We start from the raw sequence: 23,956 nt of genomic DNA, 5'->3' as shown, positions 1-23,956 counted from the left end.
CTCACTTATATTTGAACAAAATCGGTTATCCGGAAGTATCAATATCGATGCCGACTTTCAAGTCATCACTCCAAAAAAACTTACTCTTCGCGAGAGCTTGTGGCGAACGCGACCTGCACAATCTGCAACTGAAGGTAGCCGACTGATACTGGGCGAAAGGGGAATTTACGCGGGAACTAAAAGTACAATGATTTTGACGATTTGTGTGATTTAGGAAATATATTTTTCATTCAACTTGCCACAAATAATTTGTACATTATTTTTTTGGCTCCCGATTACTTGAAAGATTTGTCTCATGACATTACATGGCTAACTAAAATGAAAGGGTGTAGGAAAGGGTTATAGAAACTGTCCTTACTAATGAAAGGTTCTACACTAAGCTGGGAATAAAAGGGTTATAGAAACTGTCCTGCCAAATGAAGGGGCCTACACTGAGCTGGGAATAAAAGAGTTATAGAAAATGCATTGGTAAATGAAAATGTGTACAAAGTAGCTAGGAATAAAAGGGTTATAGAAACTGTCCTGCCAAATGAAAGGGTCAACACTGAGCTGGGAATAAAAGGGTTATAGAAACTGTCCTGCCAAATGAAAGGGCCTACACTGAGGTGGGAATAAAAGGGTTATAGAAACTGTCCTTACTAATGAAAGGCTCTACACTGAGCTGGGAATAAAAGGGTTATAGAAACTGTCCTGCCAAATGAAAGGGCCTACATTGAGCTGGGAATAAAAGGGTTATAGAAACTGTTCTTACTAATGAAATGTTCTACACTGAGCTGGGAATAAAAGGGTTATAGAAACTGTCCTGCCATATGAAAGGATCAACACTGAGCTGGGAATAAAAGGGTTATAGAAACTGTCCTGCCAAATGAAAGGATCAACACTGAGCTGGGAATAAAAGGGTTATAGAAACTGTCCTCACTAATGAAAGGTTCTACACTGAGCTGGGAATAAAAGGGTTGTAGAAACTGTCCTGCCACATGAAAGGGTTAACACTGAGCCGAGAATAAAAGGGTTATAGAAACTGCCCTGCCAAATGAAAGGGTCAACACTGAGTTGGGAATAAAAGGGATATATAATTATAAATGTACTAACTAATGAAAGGTTCTACACTGAGCTTGGAATAAAAGGGTTATAGAAACTGTCCTGCCAAATGAAAGGGCCTACACTGAGCTGGGAATAAAAGGGATAGAAACTGTCTTGCCATATGAAAGGGTGTACAGAATAGCTGGGAATAAAATGGTTCAAATAGAAACTGTCCTGCCAAATGAAAGGGTCAAAACTGAGTTGGGAATAAAAGGGTTATAAAAACTGTCCAGCCAAATGAAAGGGTCAACTCTGAGCTGGGAATAAAAGGGACATAGAAACTGTCCTCACTAATGAAAGGTTCTATGTACTTGAGCTGGGAATAAAGGGGTTGTAGAAACTGTCCTGCCACATGAAAGGGTTAACACTGAGCTGGGAACAAAAGGGTCATAGAAACTGTCCTGCCAAATGAAAGGGTCAACACTGAGCTGGGAATAAAAGGGTTATAGAAACTGTCCTGCCAAATGAAAGGGTCAACACTGAGCTGGGAATAAAAGGGTTATAGCAAATGTATCGGTAAATGAAAAGGTGCACAAAGTAGCTGGGAATAAAAGGGTTATATAAACTGTCCTGGCAAATGAAAGGGCTTACACTGATGTGGGAATAAAACGGTTATAGAAACTGCCCTGCCAAATGAAAGCTGTGGCTTACACTGAGTTGGGAATAAAAGGGTTATAGAAATGTCCTAACTAATGAAAGGTTTCACATTGAGCTGGGAATAAAATGGTTATAGAAAATGTATTGGTTAATGAAAGGGTGTACAAAGTAGCTGGGAATAAAAGGGTTATAGAAACTGTCCTGCCAAATGAAAGGTTCTACACTGAGCTGGGAATAAAAGGGTTATAGAAACTGTCCTTACTAATGAAAGGTTCTACACTGAGCTGGGAATAAAAGGGTTATAGAAACCGTCTTGCCAAATGAAAGGGTGTACAGTGTAGCTGGGAATGAAATGGTTTAAATAGAAACTGTCCTGCTAAATGAAAGGGTCAAAACTGAGCTGGGAATAAAAGAGTTATAGAAACTGTCCTGCCAAATGAAAGGGTCAAAACTGAGCTGGGAATAAAAGGGTTATAGAAACTGTCCTGCCAAATGAAAGGGTCAACACTGAGCTGGGAATAAAAGGGTTATAGACAATGTATTGGTAAATGAAAGGGTGTACAAAGTAGCTGGGAATAAAAGGGTTATATAAACTGTCCTTACTGTAAATGCAAGGTTCTGCACTGAGCTGGGAATAAAAGGGTTATAGAAACTGTCCTGCCAAATGAAAGGGTGTACAGAGTAGCTGGGAATAAAATGGTTTAAATAGAAACTGTCCTGCTAAATGAAAGGGTCAAAACTGAGCTGGGAATAAAAGGGTTATAGACAATGTATTGGTAAATGAAAGGGTGTACAAAGTAGCTGGGAATAAAGGGTTATAGAAACTGTCCTTACTAATGAAAGGTTCTACACTGAGCAGGGAATAAAAGGGTTATAGAAACTGTCCTGCCAAATGAAAGGGCTTACACTGAGTTGGGAATAAAAGGGTTATAGAAAATGTCCTGCCAAATGAAAAGGTCAACACTGAGCTGGGAATAAAAGGGTTATAGAAACTGTCTTGCCAAATAAAAGGGTGTACAAAGTAGCTGGCAATAAAAGGGTTATAGAAACTGTCCTGCCAAATGAAAGGGTCAACATTGAGCTGGGAATAAAAGGGTTATAGAAACTGTAGTGCCAATGGAAAGGGTCTACACAGAGCTGGGAATAAAAGGGTTATAAAAACTGTCCTTACTAATGAAAGGTTCTACACTGAGCTGGGAAAAAAAGGTAACATAAACTGTCCTGCCAAATGAAAGGGCTTACACTGAGCTGAGAATAAAAGGGTTATAGAAAATTTCCTGCCAAATGAAAGTTCCAATACTGGGCTGGGAATAAAGGGGTTATAGAAATGAAAGGATATAGAAATTGCCCTTCAATATATACTGTTCATACTAATGAAAGGGTCTACACTGAGCTGGGAATAAAAGGGTTACAGAAACTGTCCTGCCAAATGATAGGGTCATTTGTACATTATTTTTTGGCTCCCGATTACTTGAAAGATTTGTCTCATGACATGAGATGGCTAACTTCAGTCTATGAGTGCGCAGGCAGGTACGTTGCAATGACTCATGTTTAGAGCAGATTATTCTAAGCGACGACATGAAAGTCAACATCTACAATTATGCTTCCCGACAAGCGATTTGGTTCAAATTTATGTGAGCAATTGGATATGAGTCATAAAGTATTTCCTGTGATTTTGGTGCAATTTGGTAGGGTGAATTTCGAGATATCTACATGGATACGGAAGTACGCTAGCACTATATCTACACTACAGCTCCAGCACTGGGATCACTAAGCTACTAGTACCCGGTACTGTTAGTACTAGTGGCATCTATGTGGTCAGGCCACACTTCAAGATATGGGTCCTACTAAAACTAGATCTAGTCCTTGGCGTGAATAAGACCACCAAGAGATTTATCCTGGCTTAAAACATCGGAAATCCTTAAACCAGATACCTTACCTACAAAATTCAGCACAGGAACAACAGAGTCTGCAGGACAAGGGTCTAAATTTAGATCTTGGAGTCTGGACTTTCGTCTGGACTTTCTTCAAGTTCTGGCAGCGGGGATATGTATAACGTTACGCTGTGCCTTATTAGCACTGTGCACATACAGCTGTCGACGGCGGCGCGATTGAGTTCACTCATCAAAACTAGGACTGCCACCTGACTAGTCCTAATCCTAGTTCTAGTCTAGAGTCTATGTGCACTGGACGCCGTTTTCTTCTAACGTTAGGCATAAATCATGCGTGTCGTTGAAGGTCTATCTGGATTTGGAATTTAAGATTCACTCAGCCCTCATCTACTTTGGATAGAAAACTCGCTATGTAACCAAGTATCGCTCAATGCATTTACTTAGTGTAACGTTACTTACACACAGTTTTTTTATGGGTAGCATGTTCAGATAACAATGCCAATTTCATTATGCATATCTGGAAATTTCCCAACAAGTTTTATCTGAATAAAAAGCTTTCGAAGAGATTCCTTTTGAAAATTAAGATATTGTTTGACATGTTTATTTCAGATTCATATTGCAATTTGATTAATAACAGCTTTTGCAGTAATTCGTGTGAGATTTCATCAGTGAATTGACATTTATAGTTTGCCTTGCCAAAGTCGGAGTTGTGCACCCGAGACGCACGCCAAATTGTGTGGATCGTTCCATGGCTTGCTCGTTTTCATTTTTTTTTTCAAAAAATCATTACAGGTGTATCCTGGGTTTTTTATTCCTCTCTTTCCAGTAGTAGGCATTAAAAAATGTAGATAAGAATTATAAGACAGTTAGAAAATGACAGTACAGTCTTCTTTTCATGCTTTCAAAGCCCGTCTGAAATTAAAGTGCGCAGCGTATGTAATCATAAATACTGCAAGACACAATATGTTCGCAGCATGAAAATTTAGCGCACTGGAGCTGACGGCCTTTCTTGCAGCATGAAATTTTCACAACTTGCTACTGGCATCCAATGCATATTGTGTAGGCAAGAACTTTCGCGTGCATTTCAATTTCGCTAATGTTGCCACTCGCGAAATTCGCAAAATTAAAATGCACGCGAAAATTCCTTGTTTTACAGTAGTCACATTGTTTGAAATACAAGTGTAAACATGTCAATTTTATCCTTAGCCCTGGATAAGTGTTTGGTATGGAATTTATAAGTGAGTGCAAAAGGCAAAACAAACTGGAATACAGGATCAACAACAGTCCTGAGCCAAGGAAAGTATGGGGTAAAGAAAAGCATGTGTAAAAGAGTGATAGTTTAATCTGAGCAGGATGTCAACATTTATACAAGACTTCTAAACCTGCCAAAACAAAGGGGCTATTGATGTGGTATCTTATGCTCTTACTTCCATTTCCAAATTCATTGATGAGATACTGGAACTCCTCCCACTTGGTTGAGTTCTTCTCTGCTTCAGGAATGCCCTGCCAGGGAACGAAGGCCCTGTCATAACAAATGAGTGTGTGGGAGAAAAGATTGCACATTTTAGACATAAATGCATCAGGTAAATTGCTTTAAAGATAATGCAATGTATTATCATTAGTATCAGGTGAACTTGAGTTTCACTGGCCAGTGTGTTGCCTGTGCCAATGCAAGCCAATGCATACCGTGTCACATATATATTGTATCGCCTGTTCTTAAAATTTGCTAATCCCAGCAGACTTGTGTGAAAATTCACCAAAAACCTAACAGAATACATGGCATTTATATCCACAGTGCCCCTCCTCCTTAGGGTTTTCAGAGTTGTGATGGAAATCCACTTTTTCTACTCACCCAACCAGCAGTAAGACACCAGCGACCACAACACAGCATGTGGTGTACTTGATGGCAGTGCAGCATCGCTGAAATCACAGATAACACACCAAAGAAGAAGGTCAAAGGTCAGTGAGTTGACCATGTGTCATAATACACTGGCAATTACTGATCGTGGCAATCCAACTTACACTGAATATGGAAAACTCAAAATGTGTGCATATGAGTTGCTTCACCAGGATTCTGGCATATTCCCTCATGCAATGAACATGTGTGAGAGAAGAAGTGGACATGCAGATTTCCTACTACGATAATCCCTTCATTGTTGTTGCTGTATGTTGTTTTACATCCCTATTTTTGTGTTGGTCCCATTCAATGCACAATGAGCATGGCTTGGTGAGATTAAAACTCTTGAATAGACTCTATATTTTGGAGCCTCTTTTCTCATTAGGCCTACACATTTTTTTAAGACTGTGTGCTTTCTTTCCAGTATTCATATAAGTTTGGAGAGTCAATACTCATTGTAAAGTTTAAAGTCTACTCTTTCAGAATCTGCCCTTAACTAAAAACTCATATCTAGCGACTTTTTGTTGGTTTTGTGATGCAGGGTCATACTTGGTTTCCAAACATCTGTGCCATTCAGCAAAGAAAGCACTCCATCATGCATGTAAACCAGCGAAGAAAGCACAGTAAGAGTTAGAGGCTTAAATCAGTCACTAACTGAATCTTTCACCACTCATCTCATGCATTTACATTGTAAAACACACGTACGTAGATACAGCCACTACCAAGACAGTTAAGAGATACACTTGTATGTATTTTTACCATCAACCCGTTAAATGATAGGCTGATTTTGCTACAATTTGCATTTCCCATTGACACCTGTCTGAGTAAACTTGGGACTAGTCTTTAACGAGTTAATGCTGTCTTTGCCTTGAATAGATAAACAAAGACAATAGTTTCAGTATAAACATCTGGACATCTAAAAATGGCAAACACGTATGTGAACTTATAAGTAAGACAAACATCTTGCCTCTAGTTTGTTTCCCTCTAACAGGGAGGGAGACAAACTGAAGAAAAATTTCAACCTCAACCTTCACCCCTCTACCTAATATTCTCTTGCATCTTGCCTCTAGATTGAAAAACAAACAGTAACAACTTACCTCTGACCTTGTACTGTCTTCATCTCCTTCCTCATAATAAAACATCACAAACGGTATGATGAAGAAGAGGAACACAGCATTGCAGCAATAGAGAGCTACAGGGGGAAGAAAAAATTAATATAATATCAATAAAAAAAAAATGTGATGTACATACACCTTAGTCACTTTACGTACACTGTAAATACATCACAACTTGCAAGAAAAGAGACTAAATGCTGCAATGAACATCAAAACAAACGAGATTATGAAACTTGTCATTTGTAGGTGATACGTGTAGGGAGGGTCATCAGATATGGGTTTGATACACTAGTTTACTACCAATGTACAGTCATCTTGAAAAATATAACCTAAGTTAATTTCCATTGCTTGTCAGTTGACTTTGAACATCCCCTCTAATCCTCAAACCTGTTTTATATCAAACACTAATAACAAATTTTCAGAAACAAACAGAAACTGTACAAGAAGTCATAGTGAAAAATGTGTTTTATATCTAATCAGTTGTACATCCCGTATACAAAATAAATTTTGATGTCACTCTGATAATAAGCCAAGCATGGCAGAGGTGACATGTTAATTCATCAGTTACTACACCAACGTAGGATGTTATATTTCAACCAAATGATACATCCCACACTTATAGCTCGAATGTCATAAAAGAAAAAAAAAAATATAAAATTAAAGGGTGTGTACAGTTCTGGTAGAGGTGAGAATTTAGCTTTTAACATTTTGCGAGATATTCAGAAACCACTCTATAAGATGTCAACCAGTACTGTACAGTCCCTTTAATTATGTGATTGAACATTCTTAGCTCTTTGTGTCACATTCGCACGCCCGACTCAGTGGACAGCTTGCCAAGTTTGCATATTTTTCTCAAATGCACTTGTAACCCCGCCCGAACCAGTGGATAAATCGCCAAATGCCACAGTATACTGTACGATTAAAGCTTCACTTGTGATTTCATTCCTCACACAGAACACTTGTGTTGTGTGCTGATTGAATAGTGGTCTTCCAATCGCGGGGTGGGGCGGGGCGAGTGGTTTGAGTAAATTCTGATTTTCTTTTGTGGTTGTGTCTTCAAAAGTCATGCCTCCCAGATGTGGACAACAATGCAGTGTTTACTAGCCATTTGCCAGAAAAATAATTACAGCCTTGTCAAAACAAAACAAAACAAAACATCCCCTCCCCCCCCCTCCAAACATTCTGTTTGGAAAACATTTCTAAAAGTGCTCATAAGAATGCATTGCAGTCTCAGATTAGTGTTGCATACAGGGGATATACTCTGCAGCACACATACATGTAAACTGTAGAGCTAAAAAAAACCCTCCTACCATAGTAGCTGTACTGCATATCCTTCTGAATGTTGTTTCTGGTCATATTGTCTGCTGCCCAGTCCTGCAGTGAAACAGAGAGTGAACATGACAGAGGTCAAAGTACAGGTACTTAATATGAAAGTGAAAGGGATGACACTCATTTGTTAAACTCAACTATGACCTTTATTCAAATCAATTGATGATTCTTGCATCAAGTTGTCTTTTTCTGTTTCAACAGATCGACAAATTGCCCTTGCTCATCGTCATAAATACAAAGCACTCATCATTTGGTGTTTACAGTAATAGCCATAATGATGGGGCATACAAACTCAGGTGGCATCAAGCTTTGTTAACTTCATTGACATGGGCTACCTGTACCTTTTGCATAATATACAGTACATTAGTTTTGCCATGTTTTACTTTTGAGAAGTTTGTAAAATCAATCAATATTCATTATAATAATACTGTCTCCTATAGAAAGTCTAAATGCATTGTATTTTTGGCTCCAAGATAAGAAGACAATAACTTTATTTTTTTTTTTTCTGAAAAGGAATAATATTTTACTTCTAATTCTATCACACTGGTTTTTCATCACAAATTCAACCACTTGATGTAAAATTGCCTTACAAGACCCAATATGCTAAATAGTATACCACCAGAAATGTATGCAGTATATAGCATGCTTGCAATGTGCAGATACTTATTATGTGTTTACTGTGCCTGCATTCAAATTGCATATGAAACTTTGCTTGACTTGTCAATATCAAGACATCACACAAAGTTGAATCTAACATTCTGATTGTCATAAAATTGCAGTTGGTTACTTCAAAAGTTTATAGATGTGACTTATGATTAACATCGCAGCATTTTTTTTTTTTTCATTTCCTTGCTGATGGTGCATTATGTTAAAATAAGAATAACTGAAACTGCTCTATGGGCTTGTTGGATTTTGAAGATCAAGTAATTAAACAAGACTAATAGTAGCATACAATTGTATATCATTCATAAGAGGACGGTGATAATGATAATAATAACAACAAACTGAAGAAGAAGCAGAAGAAACACCCAACATTTATCATGTAATAAAAGCACACAATCCCAGAGCTTCCACAACTACAAAGTACGCTGTACTTCCATGGGTGACATGATATTTGCTCCCAAGACAATTGCTCGGGCCTTAAATTTTCTCCAAGGACTTAGGGTTAGGGTTTTGATGCCCACGGTTTTAGGTTTAAGTTGACATAGGGATTAGGATTTAGTAGGGTTATGTTAATAGGTAGAATTTATGTTTGGTTTAGTGCGTGGATATTTTATGAGAGCAATTGTCGCATAGGAGGAAAATGTCGTAGAACCACTTGCCTGACCTTGACTCGAGATTGACTGAAAGGAGGAGGACTCACCTCAAACGTGCCATTGCCGTCCTTCATGGAGGAGACGAGGAAGATGTCAATAGGAATGAGAGCCACAGTCAGGACTGAGACACACAGACTCAGGAAGGCTGAAGTATGGAACCCATAAGAGACAAAAATCAAAGGGAGCCAACATTTCACAGGATAACATACAGCTGCTCAGTGTTTATGTACTGCCAACAACTCTAAATCTAACTTTATGTATTTAAGACAAAAGGGAACCGATGCCCAGAAGATTACAATTACTGCATGTGTTTGGGTACTGCAGACAATTCTTACAAGACAAGACAAAGCAAGACCAAATGCTGAAGTATCAGACATACAATTGTAATTAGCTGGACACAAATACAAAATTTTAAGGGAACCAATGCCAAAAGAAGTGAACATTTAAAACAGTTGGAGAATAAGATATTTACAACTGAATAAACATTACTAAAGATGTGCGCGCACACACAAAACACAAAAATAAATGGCACATCGAGTCCCTACATATGAACATGTATACTACAGCCTTGCAGGCTTTTTGCAATTTTAATACACGTAATAAACACTTCCTCTGTGTGTGTAGACTAATAATGACAAACACTTTCATTTGGGCTACCAGTAGAGGACTAAACAAAGTGATGAGAAAAATATTGTGTACACGTGCATTAGGGACAAGGCTGCGCTGCTATTAGAGCTTGTTAGTATTGATCATCACATGCCTCCATAATGTTTTAAAAAGTGGGGAATCCCATGGCCATGCCCATGGGCCATGGGCTGCAGTTTAGGGCATCTGTAGGAAAGTGTACTTTACAGGCTGGAGAGTTTTTAAAAAAAGAAGACTTTTAGTTACTTGGTTTTACCTGTTGTTGTAGCACTGCATTCGCTGTGGATCACACTCTTGAGACCATAGATGAAGAAGAAAATTGCTATGAGCAGGAGCTGTGAGATTGATTTCAGAAGAAAACAATATTTATGATGAGAGAAACACAGCGAAAGCATTCAGTGACTCATGCATGTCTCAGATGAGAAATAAAGACAAGTTTGATGTGGACTAGACTCTAGACATCGATCAGGCTAAGGAGTAGGGTAACTTGTTAGATGAGATAAGCAGTCAGATCACAGCTGATTGTGATGATGTCATTCTCACATGTTCCCTTCCAGAGAGGTTGCACTGCAACGTCAATTCTCAGCACTGGTTGCAATTGGTAGACCCTGGCTTCCAAACATGGTTTCGTTTGAGCCTTTGTTTCCTTGTAATCGGCAGGCTGGGGGGGGGGGGGGGGTGTAACTTTCGATTTCCAGCTGTAGTTACACCCACAGTTGTATGATCATAACTTGAAAGGTAATTTTCATGATATATTTCATTTTTTTTTCCAATTTTAGCGGGGGGGGGGGTAGGGCCTACATATGGAACTCTAGCCAAAATATTAAAATGCCTTTCTACTTCACACCCACAGCTCTAACTATACACAGCCCAGTCGCTGTATGTATGTAGCGCGACATTCGCATAGCGTATTAACAGCGTCTGGTCGGGCTACCACCACTCAGAGTCACAACACAGTCAGTGAAAGTACCGTAAATTTTTGACCGAAAGATCAGTCTGTAAATTAACTGGTCATCGGGGAAACGTTCCGCAGAGACTGCGTCTGGCTTCACGGATACCCTCCTTACTTGCTTACGGAGGAGAGCGATAACGTCATAGAACGGTTCTAAAAGTAAAAGACTCCTCCGGACAGACGGATCTGTAGCAGCTCAACTTTCTCTGCTTCTCTCTCCTCCTCAGTCTCCTTCTCTCCGCTCTGATCTCTCTGTCTTTCCCACTCTCTCTCCTCCTCTCTCCGTGGGTCATTTATCCTCCCCTCTGGTTCTCTTCAAAACAATTCCAAGGTAACCGCTTGACAACACTGACCACTTGCTTGTTTCACTGTCTGATACCAGAGAGGTGAGTCACCTCCTGTACATGTATAAATACCAATTGCTCTTTGTGTGAAAAATGCAGTGTATCACAATTTCACCGTCGACACATCAGTAACTGGCTCCCACAACTTGGTGCAGAGCCTCTAATAAAACCATCCAATCTACAATGTATGCCTGGAGTGCCTGATGTCTCATTTCTCTCTACAACTTTATTAGTGAGTAAGTGTGACTGTGGATCTGTGTATAATTGCATCTGCAATACAAACAATACAACTCACACACACACATCAGCTATTCTCACTAAATTGGTGACCCCGTATTACGAACAACAACGCAGCAATCATGACTGACACGACGTCAACTCCAACCACGCCTGAGCTTGCCTCAACAATGGCTGCCGACACTACTGCCTCTCTGCACCTTGAGATGGATGTTGGACCTCATCTGACCCAACTTTCCTAAGTCCATCTCCCCTTTCGATTTTCTGATTTTCTGCATCACTGTAAGGCCAAGTAAAAAAAGAAAGCAGTTTCTCGTCCGGGTTTTTTGAGCAAGGCGATGAGGGAGGTCCTTACTATTTGATATCTTACTATTTTTTCGAGGATTGTCAAAATGGAAGTAATATGTGTTTCTCGTCCGGTAATTTTGAGAAAGGTAATGAGAGAGGGCTTTAGGCCTACTATTTTCTATATCCAATTTATGAAATGACTATCACTCTGGTAGCTGTGTTATGAGAGACCAGGTCCCAAGTGTATGTCTTGCCTGCACTCTGTGCTTTTTCAAACAAATAGATATATGTACCATACTTGAAATGAAACTTCATGCATGCAGAATGTGCTTTTTCTTTCCACTACAGATGTCAAGGGAAAATGACCATCTTGATACTGGTATCTAGGCCTAGTGTTGTAATGGCATTTCTGATACCCGGTACCAGTGTAAGCTTGCAATTCTGATGTATTGTGCTATTAATTGAAACAGGTATAAAATATGTCTTTCAACAAAATACCAATGTACGACTGAAATAATTTCCATGATATTCAAAACACTGATTTATTTATCATTGGTAGTGTGACTTTTTGTGTCCACACAGCTGGTATGTATATATCTGCATCTCTTCATAGTACAAATATATTGTAGAACATTCAACTGGAAACTGGCTTGTACAATTGCAGATGGATGTCAAAATGATACGGTACTTGCTGATTATATGGCATTATAGCATTAAACCTTTAAAGATGTTTCTTCATGTTCGACATTTTGATGAATGATTGTATACTACACTACAGGGGATACGACTCACGGCCGTGTCCTTGAATTTACATCGTAAAGAAAAGTACATGTATCCCGCAGAAATACGAGACAAACCAGAATCCATGGAAAAGTTATATATTTTGTGGATACACCCATTTAATAATTCTACATTTGCTGGAAAAGCGCATTCATTTTCTCTTCAAAATAGAACAAATCCGTCATCGCCGTCAGATGCAACGTTACAGAGCAGAGTGTACGGGCTTACACCTGGTGCCTGGTACATAGACAGTGCAGTGCAGACACGCATGCCATACGCGACCGGCACCGTACCTCAACACTGCACACACATGCACATAGTCACAATGACATGAACATATATACAAACTCGACACAATCCTCACAAGCATTTGTACAGTACAATTCATCCGCTTGAAATATGAGAAACGGGGAAAATACGAACAATGCGCGAAATATGCGTGGAATATCAGCGATTGTTCGAAGAAATGTTGCCGCTATCGCGTTCACGACGTACCGAGTGCGCTGTATCCATCACAGCCCAGGCCCGCGCCCGCGGCCGCCCGCGCCCTTCCAACTACAGTTCGACTGCTTTGTGGGTCATTCCTTCTTCTTGCCGAGCTCGCAGTATGAAATGCATGCGTTATTACATACGCACTACGGAAGCTACAGCTATACTACAGCTAAGTAGAGGACGCAAGGCGTAATTAGAAATGAGACATTACGATTGGTACTGGTAGGTGAACTGTCGATCTTTTTTTTTTCAGCGGCCGAAAAATAGTAAATATCAAAAAAGTCGATGCGGCAACTGAAAATCGATGCGGGCGGGGAGCGGGCTGGGACGAAAATTATGAATTTCTTGGTATTTTCAGCGCCATTTTGAAAATAGTAAATAGTAAAAAAATCGATGCGGCGGCCAAAATCGATGCGCGCGAGGACGAGAAACTGGTTTCTTTTTTCACTTGGCCTAATCTGCTTTTCGACATGCACCGCTCAACTTTGCATCAACGGGATCGCTCCTTTTTCTCGTCACCGGCCCGCTGCCACATCACGACATGCACTCGACCAGCCCGCGACCTACCGTCAATAAGATTCATTCACCTAAAGGACTTTCCCTCGATCTCGCACACGCATTTCATCGACACACCTTTTCGACGTTCGACCACGCATCTCATGGGCTACTCCCCGACTCAACTGGTTTAGACCATGTTACGTCTACTGCCGGGGAAATTTCATCGAGCCCATGATGACGAACCGACATCTTACGACGATTCGACCCGGCCACTTTCGCCGGCAATTTCGCTCATCTTTTGCACGTCACAACGCAGTCGCGACGCCGCGACGACATCGCCCGCCACGCCAACGCCCATCATCTTCGAACATGCCATCGCAACGAGCACGCTGCATGTTTTTGCCCGCCACGATGCCGCCCGGCCGCCGTCTACTTCACCCGCCGCACGCCTCGACGGTTCCTTCGGCAGGCAGGCACGATCGACATCCACGACCGCCTAATCGCCGCACTGACACCGACACCTGCCAGCATCGACCCGCCTTCAACCGCACAACGCCATTCGAATCGCTCGAACTCTCGACACGATATGATACGAATTGCTCAACAGCTGTCGCTTCGACACGATACGACACACCGCGATACGAATCGCTCAACTCTCGCAACGCCACGATACGACTCGACGTTGCCGCATCGACCGCCACGAACTCTCGATCGCCCTCCGCCTAACTTTGGCTCGACCTCGAACACATCGCGCATCGGCTTCTACCGGCACGACTCGCTGCTGCCGCTGGCCATCTCGCGCTTGCCAACATCAACACGACATCTCCAGGCGACTCACTGTCCTGTCGAGCGACCGTTGATAGCTGACAATCTGACATCGACATCGACCATCCGTTCATCCCGACTCTCGTCGTCCACACCGCGTCCTACTGACTACAGTTAGTCTTCGTCAACCGCGATGGCCGGAATTTACCCGAGCACGTTATAATCGCAAGCGATAAAAAGACTCAGTCATATTCAGGACATTCGTGTTGGACAGTCATTTCACCGTTTGTATCATGTTTACTATATCATGTCTGTCAAGTAAGCATCACCTTGCACATTTCAATTATTGGGCAATTCCACGCCAAAGTGGACATGACATCTAAAATTTCAAATTCATATTTCCCACGCAATTTTGGTATCAAATGAAAGCTTAAAGTTTGAATTTTATGAATTTGAGTAAAAATGTTTAGTTTTAAAACATATTCGGGGTCAATTTTTCAATTATTTAACTAACCTTATTAATTTTCAAAAATGCATAAATTATAATACAAATGTAGCATGGCCTGTATTCAATATTTGAGAAATAAATGTTATGAATTGTTATATTTAGAACTTAGTAAATATGAAAGAAACAGTTCATTTAATATTTTTACGGTTTCCATGATTTGTTACGCCTCAGTGACTTCCTAAAGGTGACCTTGTATTTTGTCCTTCCGTTACCACAAAAAGAGGTCTTTTTAATATTTTATCAAAAATAGTAATATAAAAACCATACAATTTTCAGCGCAAAGCAAGTTTAGGTAGGCCTATAACTTGGCACCCATCCATCCACGAAACCCCTCCTCTTTGAATAATTATAAATAAATTAAAAATGTCCTTCTGTTACCGAAGCTGGTAACGGAAGGACAAAGTTGTGGTAATGGAAGGACTTAGAGTCTGTTTTTAGCTATTTAATGTCCCTAAGATGAGGACACAATGTGTCAGAACCTACTCTAAGTACCCTTGATTAAATTCAAATAACAAATGAAGCCACACCTCTTTCCTGAATGCAGGTCGACCCAACATTGGCTCAATTTTGTAATTTTGTGCACAAACCCTATGGGAAATAGTGCTCTTTCATAAAACTCATAAACATCTGATAATTTGTTTCTTTCGATCACTTTGATTACTTGACTTTTGCCTACATGTACAGGTAACTATGGTTAAAAAGTGGTGTGTGACGATTTTCTTTGCAAAACAACAACAAAAGGAAAAAACAAAGAAATACAAAAGAAATCCAAGAAACAATAAAAAATAAAAGAATTGAGATTGAATTGCATTTTTTTTATCACTACATTTGTTACATACCTCAAAATGAAGATCCACACCAAAAAAATGTCCATAAATTGCTTGACATTAGTATTCTATGGGCTAAAATGTAATTTATTGAATAAATTTGAAATTTTCGCATACAGATATTTTCGCGAATTGCTACTTGGAGGACATTTTCACGTGTTGTTAATTTCGCAGTTTCGAGGGTCTAACTGAACTTATTTGCGTGTTGTTATTTTCGCGTGTTGTTATTTTTCGGGGTTCAAAGGCGATTCGCGAAATTCGCGAAAATAAAACCACCGCAAAAATTTCAGCTCGTACAGTAATCAATTCATATGATTAGGAATTAGCAGTATTTTGAACAATCTAACTATGGTCTCGTGTAGATTACTCTCCAGGGTGATGTGTGCAGATTTTAATCATGTTTATGCAAACAGTGTAAGAGATCGGGGGGGTGGGGCCTGGGGATAAGCCCCCCAAGACACCCCCCACCCACTGTGAAATGGGTCCATAAGATTTGGCTATTTGGGGGATTAAAAAAAATATCACATTGGACTACAAGGAATAACATTAAAGTTGGAAATAACATCCTACACTCTATGCACACAAAGCTCTTTGTCCTTCCGTTACCATACATTAATGAAAACAATGTGTTGTAATTAAAAAACCAGTTGACATGTTTCAAAGTTGAATACTTTAAGGTAAAGCTAAAACTATTTGGATCAAACTGTATACCTGCCACATATGAAAAAATTATTAACCTTAGAGAGGTTTGATAAAAACTAACCATAACCCATCTTCCCCATACACTTTACACAGACAATCTGCATGTCCTTCCGTTACCGTCCCTCCGTTACCAAACACACATGGACATTATGTGGTCTAATTAAAAAATAAGTAAACATATTTGAAAGTCAAATATATTCCATTATAGCTAAAACTATGGCAATTAAACTGTATACCAATAAATTAAAATGGCTCCATAAACTTCACAGAGTTTTGATAAAAACTAGTTTGCCTGAAAACCCATGTCCATTTTGATGTCCTTCCGTTACCGACCTCATTAATATGCATATTTCATTACTCTTTTGCAGGTATGACAAAAATTTTGGTGGAAATTATAGTCTTTGGCTCTGGTAATACATCTCTAAAGTTTAAAATGCTGTATCCATCAAACTTTTCTTAAAGTACTTTTTTAAACTGTGAAAATTCTGTCTGAATGTCCTTCCGTTACCGTGGAATTGCCCTATTGTACTATGATCATGCTTTAATTCTCTAAATTTCTGTGTTGCCTTTCGATATGCGATAACACGGTTTATAAACACTGCCTGCAACGACACGCGTCAAACTGCCAGTGATTATTTTTGTATCGTCATCTTGAAACGTAAACATGTAAATTGACAGAATTATTGTGTGCCACTTCCAATAGTTCTACGTTTATTGCATTACATAGATTTTAACTGTACATGATGCATACAATTCGATAAGTTCATTGCTTTGAAACGTTCAGCATATTTGACATTTGTTCCGTTCGCATTTCTCGACCCACGTTCACTTTGGCATTGTCATGTATACGATTACATAGCGCGTTTCATGCCTTACAACGGTTCACGAAATTTGACATAACGAATGTTAGCATGTACGTTTTTCAAACCATTCTGTACATTTTATAATTTCCATGTGTGCTCTCGCCTCGCTGCATACTTTTACATTTTCTATCGTTCCCATCTCTCTCTTTCACCTTTCGAGATGCTCACTAGGGGGGAGCTACTGTAGCAGCTCAACTTTCTCTGCTTCTCTCTCCTCCTCAGTCTCCTTCTCTCCGCTCTGATCTCTCTGTCTTTCCCACTCTCTCTCCTCCTCTCTCCGTGGGTCATTTATCCTCCCCTCTGGTTCTCTTCAAAACAATTCCAAGGTAACCGCTTGACAACACTGACCACTTGCTTGTTTCACTGTCTGATACCAGAGAGGTGAGTCACCTCCTGTACATGTATAAATACCAATTGCTCTTTGTGTGAAAAATGCAGAGTGTATCACAATTTCACCGTCGACACATCAGTAACTGGCTCCCACAACTTGGTGCAGAGCCTCTAATAAAACCATCCAATCTACAATGTATGCCTGGAGTGCCTGATGTCTCATTTCTCTCTACAACTTTATTAGTAAGTGTGACTGTGGATCTGTGTCTGCAATACAAACAATACAACTCACACACACACATCAGCTATTCTCACTAAAAATCTTTCTGTCTATGTAAATTTACAAGTAAACAACCATTTTGTGCCGAACAAGCCCATCTCATATCTCATCTGGATCTGGTATCAAGTGGTAATGACCAATGAAATGTAACTTGTAACGTAAGTGGGCAAAATAACTGTCTTTTTTAACCTCTTAAAAGCAGGATTTAGCCAATATATTGTCCATAAGACCATTATGATGATAGTACTTACCAGTAATATTCCTCCCGTGCATCCCCAAACAATGACGGAAAGACCAGCGGAGAGACTCTCCATTGTCTTTTAGTTTGAGATTTCAACAACCGTTGCCGTGAAAATACGTGCAGTGATTAATTTACTGATAGGAAAATACGTGACAGTGAGTCGGCCTACTTCCGTTCTCAGAAGGCCTCGGAATTCGTGTTCCAGTATTAAACAATTTTAATGGAGTTTCAGACAGTTGTGTTTTATCTCTAGAAACTCGGTACCAAGCTCTGGAGCTGAAATTTTCAGTTCCGAGCACGTAATGCGTCAGTCACGTCTTGGTTTTCCCCAGTTAGCTACTTGAGTATCTGTAAAAAAAAGAATCGACTGTTGTCGTGTTGATTGTGAAAGTAAAATCCTCCGACTACCACCAGCTCCCACTGCGCTGCTGCGCTTTTATCTGCCTGCATAACACTGTACGGGCGTCCGAGTGTGGTGTGCAGTAAACATTGATCACATGACCATATTATTGAAGTTAGCGGTATTATTAAGTGTAATGGCAAGTTTGCGATGGTACAGTTAAAACGTCCTGTTTTTCAAAATCAGATATTAAGGCCAAGTGCGTGATGCAATGTTCAATTTCAATTTCAATTTAAATTCATTTTTTTTTTAATTCACAAATCATTCACATGTAACACAAACCCCTCGCGTGATGACATGTACATTGTTTTGTATATAGTTGAACCAGGTGGATGTATACTTGGGGTGTGTGGGACCTGAAAAAGGCAGAGCTTTTAGGCCGACAAGGTCCCCCCCCCCCCCCAAAAAAAAAAAAAAAAAAAAAAACACACAAACAAACAAACAAAAACAAACAAAAACAAAAACCACCAACAACATCAACAACAAACAAACAAACAAACACACACACACACACACACACACAAAAAAAAAAAAAAACACCTACATGCAGATGAGTGATAATCATGGCCGGCGCCACGTTTTCAAAACTTCTGGTGCCACTTCCGAGTTTCACCAGCTAGAAACAATTCAGCAACTTCGCCTGCAAGCAAGAGCAAGCAAGCAAGCAAGCAAGCAAGCAAGGAAAAAAAAAAGTCTTCAGCACTGACAGCACAACTTCTGCAGGGTGGGTGACCATTAATTGGGAAAAAGTTCATAAAGCAATTTTTTTTTCTACCATTGATACTAAATTGAGATCAATTTTTATTTTAAGATTTTTCATAAAGCTATTGCATTAAATGATTTCCTTTTTAAGATTAAATCCAAAGATTCACCTAATTGTTTTTTTTTTTTGTGATAAAAGTGAGGAAACAATGGTTCACTTATTTTGTGAGTGTGAAAAGGTTATTCCTATTTGGTTAGCGCTTTTTTCCAAAATTTCCCAAAATGATGTTCAAATAAATGTCACTAATTTTGAAAAAAAATGTTTGGAATTTCAACTAATAAATCTATTACATATTTGTTTTTACTTTGGAAGTATCATGTTTATATCTGTAAATTTAAGAATAATCTGCCAAATTATGCTTTGTTTGAAGCATTTGTGAAAAAACAACAAGAGCTAGAATATTCAATAGCCAAGAAAAGAAATAAGTTACCTGCACATTTCAAAAAGTGGCGATTTGATATATATATTTTTTTGTAGTCAACACATCATAAGAACATTAGAACATGATTGTTTTATTTTATATTCAAATAAGATAATTTGCTGAGATTTAGTGTTTCTTCTTTTGTTACGATACTGCACCCTATGTGTTTATTTTAGCAATACTTGATTGTGACATATTTCATATTTTGTCATACAACCCAAGTTTAGTAATTGTAATTCACTTTTGAAAATCTTATACATGCATGTATATTGCTTTATATGATCATCTGTTGTCCACCAATGTTATCATTTATTTGCTAAGAAAACTACTGCATTTTTATTATGATTTTTTTGTTGTTGTAAATTTTATAATATTTACTAAATCACTTAAGTTTGTTTAGACTAAACTTATATAAAGTCATCACTTTGCTTTTTTTTTGGGGGGGGGGGCAGGGAGATGGATGATGTTAATTAAGAGTATTACATTTTTGCTGATGTACCTTTCTATTTTGTGTAACCTTTTTGTTTTGCTGTGATTTGTAATCATGAAATGATTGTTGTAAATGTTGTAATTGATCTCAATTTGTTTCTATAAAAACAAAATAAAAAAAACTTCTGCAGGGTGACAACTTATGTATTCCTATGTATGTTGCAAAAAAAAAAAAAAGTGGGGCGGGGGCTGAGCCCCACCCCGTTCCGCCGTCCCTGATAATGATAATGTATTGCAAAATGAACGGCTGCGATGAAAAACAAAAACAAGAGGGAGGTGGGGAAGGAAGAGAAGAAGGAAAAGAAATATGATGGAGAAAAATACTTATGGGCCCTATATTTTCTGAACGTTGGAATTTCTAATGGTGAAGAATGACCTGTCAGTATAACATAAAGACATATGTAGACATCGCAGCAAAATACGAATGACTTGAAGAACACTAAGGGAAATCATTGTTTTAGCGAGCGGCCATTCTTTATAACCAACAAAATAGGTTTTGTGTACATCAAAAGTGTTATTGTGATAAGTAATATTATATGGAAAGGGATGTAACAATAAATATTGATGAAGATTTGAGGTGCCCCAAGTATTAGATTCGTTGTGTTGTTTAAATCTGCAGTGGCGGATTGGGGGGGGGGGGGGGTATACACAGGGCGCCCCCCCCCCCCCGTATTTTTAGTTGTTTTCTTAGAGCCAGCCACAGTGTGTGTGTGTGGGGGGGGGGGGGGGGAGGGGGTGTAGACGTGGGGGCCAGGGGGCAGCAGCACTAAATTGCAGCTCCTCAGGACATCGCCCTGTGGATACCATTTCATAATGTTATGCACATATCGTTGCACTCGACCACAAATGACCTTATCCACGTTGGAACATTACAAATTTTCTGATGGACCTCGTTTTCAAGTTTATTGTTGGGACTTCAATGAATGAACATTTGGACCATTATAATCATAGTTGTTTTGCTTTTTATTCCCGGCTTCATGATGGGCTTATTCACCGTCTAGGTGATCGGATATGCCATGAACAGATATCAAGCTTGACAGAAAATAAACTGAAATCAGTGTTCATGAATGTTGAAAAAAAACCCAAAAACTTGTAAAACCTGCACAGATGAAAGAGATGATAAATTATGAAGACAAGATGATTTTCAACCTGAATTCTACTAACACATGAATTCAAAAACCACAAAAGGATCTTTTTTTTTTCTCAATTATAGCCACTCATTTCCACCTGTAGGATATGGATTATCAATCAAAATATCTACTAACATGAACAGACGTTGAGTTGTATATATATATTCCACGTCAACACTGATCAGGAATAGTTTTGACCTGACAGGAGGAATTTAGCGTTATGTGTATCAGAAATATTAAAAAGAAACGTCCCGAAATCCACCCCAAAATAAACTTCAAGAGAGGGAGAGAGAGAGAGAGAGAGAGAAAATGTTCCCTGAGAATGATATACAGAAATGACAAAATCGGATAATTAATATTGTGACATTTTGAAATTTCACATAGACTGTGATTATCTTGACTAGTCCTTATATGAATATTTAAATGAGCGAGTTGATGATGTTATACCCTTACAATTTTTCATGTCATATGTACACGTGTTATATATGAAATTCGGAAACAAATTATAATAATAATAACAATAATAATAATAATGATAATGATAATGATAATGATAATCATAATCATAATCATAATAATACGGTCTTATAATCCAGGGTAACCTCTTCAGTATTGCCACTGCTCTACCAGAGGGCCCTGCCATTATTATTACCCCAGCGTTGCCAAGGAACCCATTTATTATACACCTGGGTCGAGAGGGACATTGTAGGTAAAACGTCTTGTCCAAGCCAGACGTCAGCGCTGGGTTATGTGGATTCGAACTCGGGTCCTCCGATCGGGAGTCGGGAGTCTTATCCACTATGCCACAGCGCCCCCACAACTTTTTCACCTTATAAAAGTAAAAGCATGTTCCAATAGGAATCTATATATAGATCAGAGCTATATTATGTGTTCTTTTTAATTTTTGGTGCTATATGGTTTTAAGACAAGTTTTATATCTATAGGCCTATCAATACCTCAGCTGAAATATAAGATTTTCTTTTAATCATTTCTGTATAGAATACGGAATGAATAAGAAATATTGTGAGAGCATGACATCGTCAACTTGCTGATATGAATATTCATAAGGACTGGGTCAAGATGATGTTTTCCGAAAAAAAAAGAAGAAGTGATATTTCAACATGTCATAATCTTCCTTTTTTCTTATCCGTTTTTGTTTATCGTCCTATAGGAAATATTTTTTCTCTTTCTTTTGAAGTCTATTTACTTTTGGGGTGGCTTTCTTCTTTAATTTCTTTTAATAGTCACTTGTTGAGTGGGAAATTGACAGGTGTGCCACTAATTTCGTTTTTATTTTACTCATAACACGCATGCGTGGGAGTGCGTGGGGAAACTTTAATATCCCTCGACATTCTTTGGAAAAAAAAAAAAACAAAACAAAACAAAACAAAAACCTGGCGGCAAACATCGAAAAATGGCTTTTTATATATAACTATTCCCTCTCTCTCCCTCTTTCTTGCTTTAAGATTCAGCGATTAACATGAGTTTAATTACAAGAAATGTAGGGCCCACACACCTTCGATCTAATTTGCTATTCGCTTTATTCATATGACTGATGAAAATATAACCAAATATGCTCCCCCAAAATTACTGTAGAATTGTGATAAGGTTTTGGGTTTAGTTTGTTGTGAGGATTTAGGATTATTGTTATGGTTAGAATGGGTAGAATGTTTGGTTTATAGCGTGCAGATAGATAGGCCTATTTCATGGGAGCAATAATTGTCGCGTACAGTCCTTAGCAAAATAGCATGGAACCACGTTCTTTTTGCTTCCCGCTCCGCCAGTTTGACGCTACCGTAGTTTTGCAGTTTCATCATAAAAAAAACAGTGAGTAGGCGCGAGGCCTAGCCTGCCTAGCACTCTGTCGGTACCACCGAACTAAAACATAGTGGAATGCGTGTCCCTATTCCCAACATACACGAGACCGTGCAGCCAAATTTACCGTGTTGCGTCGCCATCTTGTTAGGTCAATTTTTCCTTATATGGAGTGCACGCTTAGGCGCGGTCAGACTGGGCCACTGGTACGCGCGCAAGCAAGAGTACGCCGTCCAGTGGCTAGTGATTATGACATAACAATGCACGTTTGTACATGACAATGGCCTTGCGCTTCGGAGACATAGCCCGCAAACAGATCGAGAAGTTTGGCGGAAAGTTACGTGGAAAGTTTGCGGTCACACTGGCAAAACTTCGAGTTAAACTTCTCGATCTTTTGCCAGTCTGACCAAGTCGATAAAAAGGGTCTAGAGCTCGACGAAATCATGTGTGCACGGGCGCTGTGTGTAGGCTGTATGGCGGCTATGCGGAGGACTCACATTAGTTCTTTTAACATGTTTGCGGCGTTTTTTTTTTCTTGCTGTTGAATTTCTAGATTGCTTTATTAAATCTAGAATTACATATGCACCGTAAATAAATCAAGTTTCTTCATTAATAAGCACTTTAATTTAGGCATAATGCTCGCCACTAAAAGAAGTTAGGCCCAGAGTTTCAGTTGCTCATCAAAAGCAGGCAAGATCCTGCGTCTGTCTTATTGCTTCATATCATCAGTGCTTCCACTTTTCAAGGTCAGTCCTCCTGAAATCGACACTAAAAACTCCTGGAATTTACAAGAATATCCTGGAATTTTTCAAACAGGCTACAAATACATGATTAATTGTGAGGTAAAAATGACAGAGGTAAAAATGTCATAGTAAAATGGCAGAGGTAGAAATGGCAGAGGCAAAAATGGCAGAGGTATAAATGGCAGAAGAAAAAATGGCAGAGGTAAAATGTCAG

At 39.1% G+C, this 23,956-nt stretch overlaps 1 protein-coding gene across 1 annotated transcript in view; it reads right to left on the bottom strand.

Annotated features, from left to right (window-relative positions):
* Positions 1 to 18,101, bottom strand: part of LOC140234275 (probable lysosomal cobalamin transporter) — a 30,707-nt gene extending 12,606 nt beyond the window's left edge. The window contains exons 1-7 of the mRNA XM_072314335.1: positions 17,992 to 18,101; positions 10,131 to 10,209; positions 9,277 to 9,374; positions 7,895 to 7,958; positions 6,567 to 6,661; positions 5,425 to 5,492; positions 5,000 to 5,094 (exon numbers count right to left, since the gene is read on the bottom strand). Of these exons, the coding sequence (XP_072170436.1) occupies positions 5,000 to 5,094; positions 5,425 to 5,492; positions 6,567 to 6,661; positions 7,895 to 7,958; positions 9,277 to 9,374; positions 10,131 to 10,209; positions 17,992 to 18,054 (562 nt within the window). The 5' untranslated portion in view covers positions 18,055 to 18,101. The remainder of the gene's footprint in view (positions 1 to 4,999; positions 5,095 to 5,424; positions 5,493 to 6,566; positions 6,662 to 7,894; positions 7,959 to 9,276; positions 9,375 to 10,130; positions 10,210 to 17,991) is intronic.
* Between the last annotated feature and the right edge of the window lie 5,855 nt (positions 18,102 to 23,956).

Source organism: Diadema setosum, chromosome 10 (assembly GCF_964275005.1).
Source record: "Diadema setosum chromosome 10, eeDiaSeto1, whole genome shotgun sequence".
NCBI classification, from domain to species: domain Eukaryota; kingdom Metazoa; phylum Echinodermata; class Echinoidea; order Diadematoida; family Diadematidae; genus Diadema; species Diadema setosum.
The sequence above is the reverse complement of the archived record's forward strand: the minus strand, read 5'-3'. Positions and strand labels throughout refer to the sequence as shown.